Source organism: Meleagris gallopavo, chromosome 22 (genome assembly GCF_000146605.3).
Source record: "Meleagris gallopavo isolate NT-WF06-2002-E0010 breed Aviagen turkey brand Nicholas breeding stock chromosome 22, Turkey_5.1, whole genome shotgun sequence".
NCBI classification, from domain to species: domain Eukaryota; kingdom Metazoa; phylum Chordata; class Aves; order Galliformes; family Phasianidae; genus Meleagris; species Meleagris gallopavo.
In genome coordinates, this window is record NC_015032.2 from 5,585,351 (window position 1) to 5,596,659 (window position 11,309).

The 11,309-nt window shown below is 53.3% G+C and overlaps 1 protein-coding gene across 2 annotated transcripts; it reads left to right on the top strand.

The window, feature by feature from the left end:
* The first annotated feature begins 777 nt into the window (after positions 1-777).
* Positions 778-11,309, top strand: GMEB2 (glucocorticoid modulatory element binding protein 2). Of its 2 annotated transcripts, XM_003212064.4 has the most exons (9): positions 778-1,033; positions 3,127-3,224; positions 3,922-4,049; positions 5,391-5,494; positions 7,425-7,582; positions 8,805-8,876; positions 9,503-9,640; positions 10,194-10,316; positions 10,454-11,309. In XM_003212064.4, exons 1-9 carry the CDS (start codon positions 903-905, stop codon positions 11,089-11,091), a joined length of 1,590 nt encoding a protein of 529 aa, XP_003212112.1. In that variant the 5' UTR covers positions 778-902; the 3' UTR covers positions 11,092-11,309. The 2 variants fall into 2 exon arrangements, with proteins under 2 accessions (XP_003212112.1, XP_010720666.1); XM_010722364.2 differs by lacking the exon at positions 778-1,033 and having other exon boundaries at positions 3,875-4,049.

An 11,309-nucleotide genomic window follows, 5' to 3' on the forward strand; every position in this document is an offset into this window, starting at 1 on the left:
TGGTGGGAGCTATGTGCCCGTGGTGATGTGGGGGTTCACCCCAAAAAGGAGCGTGGGGGGGCAGGGAGAGGTCAGCTGAAATCCTACAGCGGTCAGCAGTTACAGAGCTGTGCTGCGTCCTTGCAAGGAGGGAATGGAGCAAAGCCTCAGCTTCTCGTGCTGCTGCTGCCCGGTCAGCCTCGTGCGTTGTTGCTGCAACAATTAACTTCGTTTCTTTCCCATGCAATGAAAACACTGTAAGAGCAAGCTGTTAATGGGAAGTGGCTTAACGGAGGGGGGGGAGCAGCTGTGCTTATGCTGCTCGTGTTGCAGCTCATAGCCCTGGGAGCGCTGTGGTGCCTTTGGATGGGGACTGAAGGTCTCCTATTGCATTGAGTGGCTCAGAGCTGGGTGCCAGGAGTGCTGTGCAATGGCAGCGTGCAAGGACACAGCTTTCCCTGCCTGCACTTGGCTGGGGTTGCTCACTATGAGGTCCCTGCCCACGGGGCACAATGAAGGTGACAGCATCTGGAGGTGCCGCTGGTTCTGTGGAGATGTGTCCTCACCAGGGTCTCTCGGAAGCATCACAGGATCACAGAATGGCCTGGGTTGGAAGGGACCTCAAGGATCATGAATCTCCAACCCCCCTGCCACATGCAGGGCCACCAACCTCCACATTTAATGCTAGACCAGGCTGCCCAGGGCCCCATCCAACCTGACCTTGAACACCTCCAGGGATGGGGCATCCACAACCTCTCTGGGCAGCTGTTCCAGCACCTCAACCACTCTCTCTGTAAAGAATTTTCCCCTGACATCCCCCTAAACCTGTCTAACTCACCCCTGTCCTGCTGTGTCCCCTTTTTGGCACTGCTGGGAGCAGAGCAGTCACTCTCCGTGCTGTGTCCCTGCAGAGCACTGCTCCCATGGCCACGCCGGACGTCAGTGTGCACATGGAGGAGGTGGTGGTGGTGACGACGCCGGACACGGCAGTGGATGGCAGTGGGGTGGAGGAGGTGAAGACAGTACTGGTCACCACCAATCTGTCCCAGCATGGGTAAGAGCAGAAGGGACCTGGTGGGATGGATGTGGACACATCTGTAGCTAAATCAGTGCTTTTTCACTGTTTCTTTCACAGCGATCCACTAAGCTCCAGGCAGAGGATATTCTTGCACAGCTGCTGGGCACGGTGCAGCAGAACTTGTGCTTTGGGGTTGGGCTTATCAATGAAGTGCTGGATGGGGCAGCACTGATCCAAAAGCAGAGTGAACCTGGGTGACATCTGCAGCACTCTGCACCCCATTCCTGTCCCACCTGTTGAAGTGAGCCCTGTTTGGATACAGCTCAGGAACACGTGGACTGTTGGCTTCTTTTCTCTTCCATCTTTTCTGCTCTGTGCCCAGCATGAATCAGTGCTCCAAGTCCATTTTGGCAGGAGAAGCCCCCAACTCACATCTGGTGCTGGCTTTGGGTAGCTTTACCCACCTCAGGCGTTCTCATGCTCCCACAAAGCAGGCAGCAAGCAGCTACTTGTTGCTCTCCAAAACATTTCTGTCCTGCTCCAGTACGTCCTGCTATTTCTGTGCTCTGGGGAAGGGCATCATGTTTCATTTTTTAGAGCACAAAACAGCAACTGTGCTGCAACTAGAGTAAAATCTGAGCAGGCTCAGCTCCATCTGTGGTGCTGGTTCTGGTCAGCACAATTCACTGAGCCACAGCTGACATGGAATGGGAGCTGTGGTGTTTGGATGCTGAGCAGGGGCTGCTTTTCATCTGGCTGTGAGGTCTGGAACATGAGCCATGGCAGGGACTGCCTTGACTGGCTTGGTTCCCTTTCATTCTTTTCTTCACCTCCTATTTTTCTTTGGAAACCTCTCCTTGCCCCTCCATCAGAGCAGACAGACCCCTGCAGGGCTTTTTGAAGCATCTCAAACCTCTGCTTCTGGACTCCCATACTGGAGCATTGCTGTGGGAAGGGCATGGACCCAGGGCTTGTGCATCTGCTGGGATCCTCTCCTTCCCTGGCATGGTGGAGGCTCCTCAGTTGTAGCTGGTCTGTGGAGGAAGCTCTGAGCTCTTTGTTTTACACTGCTGCAAAGCCCCAGGGCAGCAGGAGTGGCTCTTTGGACTCAGTGCATCTTTCTGCTGCTCTTTTGGCTGTGGTTTTGCAGTTTAAAAAAAATAAATATATAAGCAGAGGCTTAAGAGCTTAATTAGCTCCTGCATTTTAATATTGCCTGAAAAAAAGCAGACGAAAACAGAAATGGTAGCAATCAGCAGGAGGCTTTTCTTTCGTCTGTGCTTGGGAGAGGTCTGTGTTCCCATGCTCTGATGTGCTGCCTGTATTTCTGCTGCAGTCTTTTGGTGGAGGCTTTTCTTTCCCAAGCTCCCAGAGGAGGCAGAGGCAGGCACAGGGCTTTGCCAGCACTCCCTTCTCCCACTTGCTCTGTGTGTCCTCCCAGGGACATGACAGCTGCATCCCAGCATTGTCATGGCAACTGATGGGGACGCTTCAGCTCCTCCTGCTGCAGTCCTCCAGAATGGGATGGGAGAAAGCAGAGCCAAAACCACCCCAATATGTATCCTAAAGCCTTTGGGCAATGAGAAGCAGATCTTGGGCTGAGCCTGATCCCCATCAGAGCTGGGTGCCCAGGAGAGATGCAGATGTGTGGACCCATCAGCAAAGCTCCTGGAGAGGTCTGAGGGCTCTGGTGTAGGGAAGAAAGTGGTCTTCTTTGTCTTCATCAGTTAATTAGTGTTATGTTAGTGTTGTATGTATCTGGGGCTGTAAGAGGGGGAAACAGGGGAGTCTGTAGCTTGTGTTGTTTTCTCTGTTCCCGGATCTGTTGACTTTGTGCCACTCTGAGGTCCCCTGTGTGTGTAGCTGGTGCACTGTGTGTGTGTTGTTTCCAGGGAATTCCTTAGGGGAATTTGACAGAGGCTCCTAAGAGAGAGTCTGACCCAGAGCCCAGCTGTATCAGCAGCATCTCTGCATCCCCTTCCTTCGTACCCACCACGGCTGCAGGGAGAAGAGTCAGATTTTGTGGAAAAATATAGTAGGAATGACTTCTGAAGCAAAGTCTTCTCTGAACATCTCACCAGAGACAGCAATTCCACACAGCTTCATTTTGCATTTCTCTCTCTTGCCAGCAGTGACATAAATGAGGACACTCTGGAGACAGAAAACGCAGCTGCTGCGGCCGCTGCCGCCTTCACAGCATCCACACACCTGAAGGAAGCAGTGCTAGGTAGGTCTGAGCTGCAGCTGATGGGGCTCAGCTCCTTGGGGGCTGCTGAAAGCCGGGGAGGGGGGAGCCTACTGCTGCCTGGCAGGGCTGGGGGTGCTCCTGCATCCCTCTCTGCCATCAGAAGTGCTGTCTGGGGGGCCCAGCATGGGGGATGCTGTTCTGCATCAGGGATGCGTTTGGGGAGGGCTGGGTGCTGCTGCTGCTGCTGGCTGGAGCGCTGCTGCCCTCTCCTGGTGCGGGTTGTGTCCCTGTGATCTTGGCAGCTCTTGGCTTTTTGCCACGGACGGATGTGATGTTGGCTTTCCAGCAGCTTTGGTTTCAAACGAAAGTGAATTTGGAGAGTAAGGGAGCTGGGAGCGCCTTAAAAAGTTGCCTTCACCCACAGTTTGAGAATGTATAGTCATCATAACACCACCGTTCCTTACGTGGTTATCAAGAATTGGATTTGCAGCCCTGGCTGCTGATTTCTCAGGTTTCACGCATTCAGCTGTGGGAGGATTTATGTGGATGTTTCTGTGCTATTTCACCTGAGCAATTTGGGTGCCACATGCAAGTGAATTGTGACCACAAAACCCTATTCCCACCCATGTCCCTTGCGTGTTACTTACTTGTGCTGATCCTGACCTTCAGCACTGTGTTGGGAACTGCAGCTCACGTTTCTCTCTGCTCCATCCCCTGCTCCGTTCCCTGTGAGAAGTGAAGATGGCTGAAGACGACGACAGCTTGGAGGCAGAGATCGTGTACCCCATCACCTGTGGGGACAGCAAAGCCAACCTCATCTGGAGGAAGTTCGTGTGCCCCGGGATCAATGTGAAGTGTGTGCAGGTGGGTGTGGGGCCATGGTGCTGTTCTGCTTCTGCTCCTGGCTGGGAAGGACCAGAGTTCCCTGTGTCCACATCATCCTGCGTGCTATGCCTGGGGTTTGGTGACTCAGTGAGCTTTTTTTGAGTCAGAACCACATCATGGTAGGAGAGGGAAAAAGTTTTGGGTGTGGTGCCTGCTACTTGTCTTGCTCCATCTGAGTAGACCTGGCTGGAAAGATGCTTTCCCCATTTCACTGCTTCACTGCAGAGTTGGAGGAGTTTGGGCTCTTCTGCTGTCTGAGTTTGAGGATTTGTTGAGAAGTTCAGGTAGGGAACATGCTGAGCAGTGTCTGCTGTGTCCTGGAGGGCTTCTGGTTAAAACCTGCGTGGATGTGGGAGGAGAGCCTGGCTTCATCTTCATGTGGACATGTTGCCACATGAGAGCTTTGCAAAGAATGTTCCTTTTCCTTCAGAGGAAACATGGTCTTTTACAAAGAGGACAGCTCCCAGTGCAGATAATTGCTTTTGCTGCTGCCTAAAATCAGCATTCTCTTTGCACTGAAGCCCGTGCAGCAGTTCTTTATGCACTAACTGTGAGTAAACATGCTCACCTTAACATCAGTTCACGTGTGCACGGAGAGGAGACCTGGAGGTGGAAAATCTTTGCTAAGGCTTCCCATAAAGCACTGCTTTGAGTTCTGCCTGTCTCTGGAGGTTGCTTTTAGCTCAGTTCGTGGGGTCAGATCCGGCTGGGCGTGTAGGGCAATAAAGAAAGGGGCAGAACAGGCTCCTGGTACCGCAACGCCAACTCCCTGCAACTGGTTTTCTGTGCAAGCAGGTGTGCTCCAAGAGGGGTCAGAGGTTTCACTGATAACAGTGTCTGTGCTTGGTAGCAGGAGGTCAGAGGCCAGGCAGGCTTCTCCTTCCTCGCTTACGCAGGGCTGTGTGCACAAGGCTGCAGGGCTGTGCTGGGGAGCCCGTGGAGGCCGTGCAGCCCCATGCAGCACTGCAGAAGCTGGGGCAGTGAGCTGTGCACTGCTGCTCAGGATCACCTGCATCAGCCCTGGGTGCTTTGCTGTGCAGGGCAAGCGAGCAAGTTGGGCGTTCAGCAAACAGCTCTGTGCTGCTTCTACCCCAGGTTTGCCAAGCAGCTGCCAGCTGCATGTCTTCAGCTCTGAGCTAGAGGTGCTCCAAACACAGTTTTCTGAAAGGTGTGGGGTGCTTGCCAGCCATCTCCAATGCTGATACTTCATTTAAACGTGTTGAGCCCTGGCCTGAGCTGCCCAGGCTTGCCTGGTGTCATCATCTCCAGGGGGCAGTGTTTCTCATTGCTCACCACACTGACGCTGCACTTCTCCTGCAGTTCGACGGACACCTCATCAGCCCCAAGGAGTTTGTGCACCTGGCAGGAAAGTCCACTCTGAAGGACTGGAAACGGGCGATCCGGATGAATGGGATCATGCTCCGGTCAGTCTGCATGGCAGCAGATGGGATTTCTTCTTGCTGGGGTGGGACAGACCTTCTACACGGTTTTTGTGTCGCAGAGGGCACTGATGTGCTGCTGAATGCTGGCCCCAAATGTTGCACACCTGAAGGCTTTGCGTGTCCTTGTGGACAGGGAATAATTTGGGGCAGCAAAACCCCATAAGTTTTAGCACTTGAATCCTTCTGCTTTCCCATGAGGTCCTAAGTGAGCACTTTAGTGCCCGGGGGTTGGGCTGTGTTGTGTGCAGTTCTGTTTGAGCCACAAAGCGTGGTCTGCTCATGAGCTAACACTCCCATTGCATTATGCTGCTTTAGGTCAGTTTGTTGGTTTTCTTATTTTCCCAAGGGCTTATTCAAAGCTTATTTTTGTAAACATGTAACTTCTCTGGCCTCAACTATAGCAATTAAATTCTTCTGTGTTCTTGAATACCAGCCTGAGACATGTTCAGTAACACCCACATCCCTGCCTGTAGGCAGCACCTCGCTCCCTGGGGATTGCCATGCTTTCCTCATCCTTTCACAGGGTGACATTGCATCTGCCAGGATCCTTCTGCTTTGATGCATGAGTCTTGTACTCCTAAGCAGCTTTTGCTCTGCGTAGGTTCTGCATAACAGGTTTGTGCTGGGCAGGGTGGGTCCTTGGGGAAATAACGTGTGTGAGGGATGTGTGATGGGGAGCTCGCAGGCTGCGGGAGGATGCCAGAAGTTCACTTGGCTTTGGCTTTCCCAATTTCTTCTTTCACACATGAGTCTGTATGTGCAGCTGTGAAAAAAAGAGGAAGGCCGGGTGAGATTCTTCCGTGAGAATTGGTTATTTTTTTCTTTTCTTTTTCAGTCCTTCCTCCTCGTTTTAGCTCTTGAGGAAAATTTCCCTTGAAAGCCATCAGCCTGCTGTAGGCACATGCTCTCCCTTCTTCTTTCTGTTCCTACACGGCTGTGTTTTGCCGAACCTATTCAGAGCATCCTTGGGCATCCCTCATCTCACTGCTGGCACAGCGTGGCAGGGCCGTGGGCTCTGGGATGTGCAGAGCGTGTGTGGTCAGAAGCAAAGTATGTGAATCTCACCCCATTTGCCTCCCTCTTGGGGGGGGAGAGAGGCTCAGCCCACTGGCTGATCCCAGGAGCCAGTGGTGTCCTCCCAGCTTGTCTATGATGGCATCTTTCCCAGAATTCCTTCTCTTTTAAGTCATTTTACACTGTTTTCTTTCTTTCAAGTGGAGCTTGAGTAGCTTTAGTCAAACATACCTTTGTTTTGTAAAGTTTACTCTAAAACTTCTGCTGGCTTAGAAAAACAAGGTGGCTTATCAGTTTCAGTGGTACCATCAAGTCCCCATCACTGCATGAAATTTGGCCACAGCACCTCTGCTCCACTCCACACTGTTTTTGGAGTTAGAATACCAGCCCCCCCCCCAGTGTTTGCTAACAGAGAAGGCTGCAGGTCACGTTGCTTAGGGAATGAATGGATTGTCCACCATGTCCTACCCTGAAGGTTTCCCTGCTGTCAAGAAGTGGACATTTCAATAAGTCTTTTCAATAAGTGACCAGCATCAAGCAGGCTGTGGTTGCTGCTTTAAGCAACTCTTAGTGAACGCTGTTTGTAAGGAGGGGAGAACTTGGCAAGGGATGCTCAGACCTTTGTCTCCGCCTCTCCAGCTCATGGTGGTGTGCCCAGCAAACCCCACAGGCATTCATCATGCTTCCTCATCCTGCTAGCAGGCACTGTGCTGGAGGAAGGCAGAAGCAGAGCACGGCTTCTGCTCTCTGCAGGGTGCTGGGAGGTGAGGGGGCCGCTCCCTGGGATGGTGAGGTGTTTGGGGGATGTTCTGCAGGCTGCTCCGTGTGCTGCCTGGGCAAGAGATGCTCCTCTGGCTGAGCATGTGACATGTCCCTGTGTTTGCTCCCTCTCTTGCAGGAAGATCATGGACTTGGGGGAGTTGGATTTTTACCAGCACACCAAGGTCTGCTCCAACACGTGCCGGAGCACCAAGATTGACCTGACCGGTGCCAGGGTGTCCCTGAGCAGCCAGACCTCCACGGAGTACATCCCTCTCACTCCTGCTTCCACAGATGGTACGTGCAGCAATTCCTGGCACTTTTGTAGCAGGAGCTTTGCAGGATTAAAGCAGAACTGGTGCCGCATACCCGATGTCCCTTATGATTGCCTCTCTACTGTACTTTGCTTTGCAGTTTGCTTTTATTCCGTTTTTCCCCTTGTGCTGTTGCAGGATTTCTCATAGCAGCGCTAGGCAATGTTCTCAGTGCAGAGAGGCAGTCCTTCCCCCTGTTGCTCTGTTACACTGCATGACCAATGCCCTTCTGGCACCCTGTCCTGTGTAGCTGAAGCAATTGATCAGTGAGCAAACAGCAGTGGGTGTGTGATGGGGGCTCTGTTTCAGCTGTTGTGTCCCACGCTGGTCACAGCCCCCAGGGCTGATGTGGTCCCCAGCAGTGCAGGCTCAGAGCCCTCCTGTGCTCTCCCCATGGGGAGCTGACTTCAGCTTGAATAATGAATGGGCTCTCGCTGAAGGCTCCCTGGCTGAATTATTTATTGGTTTTGTCTGATGGCAGATAAAAGAGAACTGGGGAATACAATGGGTTCTGTATCTGCCCTCGTGCATGTAGTTTATAAAACTAGATTTAAATGACGTTGCATCTCTATAGCTTTAGCCCTGAATTTAATTTGTCCTATAATTACAGGCAACTATTATATTGAAAGCTATTTCTGAGTATTTTTTCTTAACTCCTTTTGCTTTTGAGAGTGAAGAAACACCCCTGAGGACTCCAGAACACATCTGTGGGGCAGAGAGCTGCCAGCACGGGTTAATTATGGCCCTGGTTATTAGCTCACTACTGAGGGATGCTGCAATAAGCACAAAGCCACGGAGGTTTTGTGGTGAAGGAGCCATCCCTTGCAAAGCTTTGGGACCCCTGTGGTGTGTGGGTCTGGCAGATGGCGAGCTGGCCAGAAGGCACCCCAGGAAATCAAGCTTAGAGCACTGCTTTGAGCAATAAGGATGTGTGCAGAGGGGGATGGGAGGAGAGTGCTCTTGGTGTTGTGTAAGGGTTGCAGAAGTAATCCCTTTGGTATTGCACTCCAGAGTGGAAAAATCAGCTGTGGCCACACGGCGCAGCCGCATGGCTCCTGTGAAAGTGGCCCCACCCCACAAAAAGGAGCAGTTCCAGCAGTGTAGCAAGGAGAGCATCCCTTGGAAACAGCCTGTGAAAAATACAGAAAAAAATCAGGACTTGGTTTTCTTTTTTTTTTCTTTTTCTTTTCTGCTATTGGTTGCAGTGAACGGATCCCCAGCTACAATTACCATAGAAACATGTGAGGATGCCAGCGATTGGACCACCAGCATTGGAGGTAGGGCTGCATCTGGGTGGAGGAGGCTGAGGGTGATATGAGAGAAGTGGGGGTGGTGGGGTCAGGGGTCAAGGATGAAGACCAGGACCTATTGCTGGAGGTACCCTGTTCAGACCTCCTGGTGCCAGCTTGTCTGTCTAACTGCTACGTGGACTTGGGATGGAATTGTTTCGAAGTACTGGAATGTGTAAGTGTGGTGTGGCTCTAGTGGGGGGGGGTAGGGAGGGGGGGAGAAATTAATGGAAAGTCATGAATTCTGTGGTCCTCTGGTGTAATTGGAGCTGGGAAAACAGATGTGGGGCTCAGGGTGTTGGGTTCTTGAAAGAGCTGTGCTGTGGTCACAACCTTGCAGCTGTGTGCTGAGTCCTGAGCTGGAGGAGTGGGCTCCTCTGGTACCATGTCCTGGCTGCTCTGTGTACTGCAGCAGGATAGGGTTTGTCCTTCTGTCTGCCCTTTGGGTGCTGTGCACCCACAGGCCTGGGGGACCTCACCCTTATACAGCAGGCAGAGAGCACATCACGATCGCTTGGAAGCTGGTTAATATGCAGCCCCTTTTTTCCTAAGAGCCACGAAAACCCCACTTCCACCTCTGAAGGATCTGAAGGCCTCCCTTTCTCTTCCTCCAGATGACACCTTTGCGTTCTGGCGAGGCCTGAGGGACGCAGGTCTCCTGGATGATGTCATCCAGGAGTTCCACCAGGAGCTGCTGGACACCATGCGGGGTTTGCAGCAGCGGGCACAGGACCCCCCCTTGCAGCTGGGAGGTGAGCAGCTGACAGCAGGCACTGGGCTGAGGGTGTCCCCTGGGAGCTGTTGTGACTCAGACTTGTTACAGTCAGAAACGAAATAGAAAGGAAACTTGTTTCTGCACTTGTAGCTTATCATAAATGCGTGCAGACGGCCCTGTTCTCATTGGTGCCGGTGCAGGAGGGCAGCTCTGAGCAGGGGCTGCAAGTTGCCACAATTCCTTCAGGTTCTCTGGGCCCCGGGTTTCCCTGCTGCCTTCAGGATGCTGGGCAAGCATTTGTCTCTGAAGCTGGAAGAAATTTAGGCCATTGGAATAATGATGCAGCAAGCAGCTGCTGTGCCAGGAGGCTTCTTATCAATCCCTGCTAAGTAGGATAGTGCTGCTTATCCAGGAGTGACCTCCTGCACTTTCTCACAACTTCTCCTCCTGCCCAGCTCCTTGTGTTACCCTCACACAGGCTTTGGCTGTCTCACCAGCCAAAGTTGAACACCTTTGCTTTCAGATAGCTTTTTACCAAACCACTTGGAATTTTTTGTTCCTCAAAGACCTGTCTCTTCTCTTCCTTTAAGATGCTGTCCTACTCAACAATGTGGTGCAGAACTTCAGGATGCTGGACCTGGTCAAGAAAGTCCTGGCCAGCCACAAGTGCCAGATGGATCGCTCCAGAGAGCAGTACACACGGGATCTGGCAGGTACGCTCCTGCAGTTACCCAACAGCATTGGGTTGTTATTGTGTAAAGCAGCAGGTTTGGTGTTAAACTGGTACTTGTGAGGCCCATGCTGGAGCCGTGGGGATGCTCGATGCGCGCTGACCTCACTCTTCTTGCAGCTCTGGAGCAGCAATGTGATGAGCACCGCAAGCGTGCCAAGGAGCTGAAGCACAAATCACAGCACCTCAACAACGTGCTGATGACTCTGACTCCCGTCTCTGTCCCCACACCTTTAAAACGCCCTCGCCTCACCCGGGCCACCTCCGGACCGGCTGCCATCACCTCCCAGGTGCTGTCCCAGCCGGCGCAGATCGCCGTCACCCCGGCCGTGCCCATGTCCCAACTCACCAGCCTGCCTCTGGGCAAAGTGGTCTCGACTCTCCCATCCTCAGTGTTGGGTAAAACCCCATCCCAACCGCCTGCCGCCAGCTCTCCAGCCTCCCCGCTGCTGGGTGGCTACACTGTACTGGCCTCTGCTGGCAACGCCTTCCCCGGTGCGGTGGAAATCCACCCGGACGCTCCCAACGTGACGGTGCTGAGCACGGCGGCAGCGACAGCTCAGGACAGCAGCACAGTTGTGAAGGTGCTCAGCCCTTTCCAGCTGCTGGCGCTGCCGGGGCTCGGTGCTGCCATCCAGAACGTGACACATGTGGGTGGTGGTGGTGCGGTGCTCAGCGTGCCCTCCGAGGGTCCCACGGCCGAGCACACCGCTGCCATCGAGGTGACGGCGGTGGCTGATGAAGCAGAGCAGAAGTGAAGGAGAGGGCCCTGCCTGGAGGGGACATTCGTCACGGCGCTCGGGGGAACGGCCTTGGGTCTGCGTGGTGCAATGAGGGGCGTGGGTTAAGGAGGCTCAGGGCGGCTGGAGCTGGGAGCGTGGAGGTGTGCTGGGCAGGCAGCGAGGGAAGGGAGGATGCCTGGAGGAGATGAGGGCAGCAGAGTGCTCTGCCCTGATGGGAGGAGGACTGGAAAAAG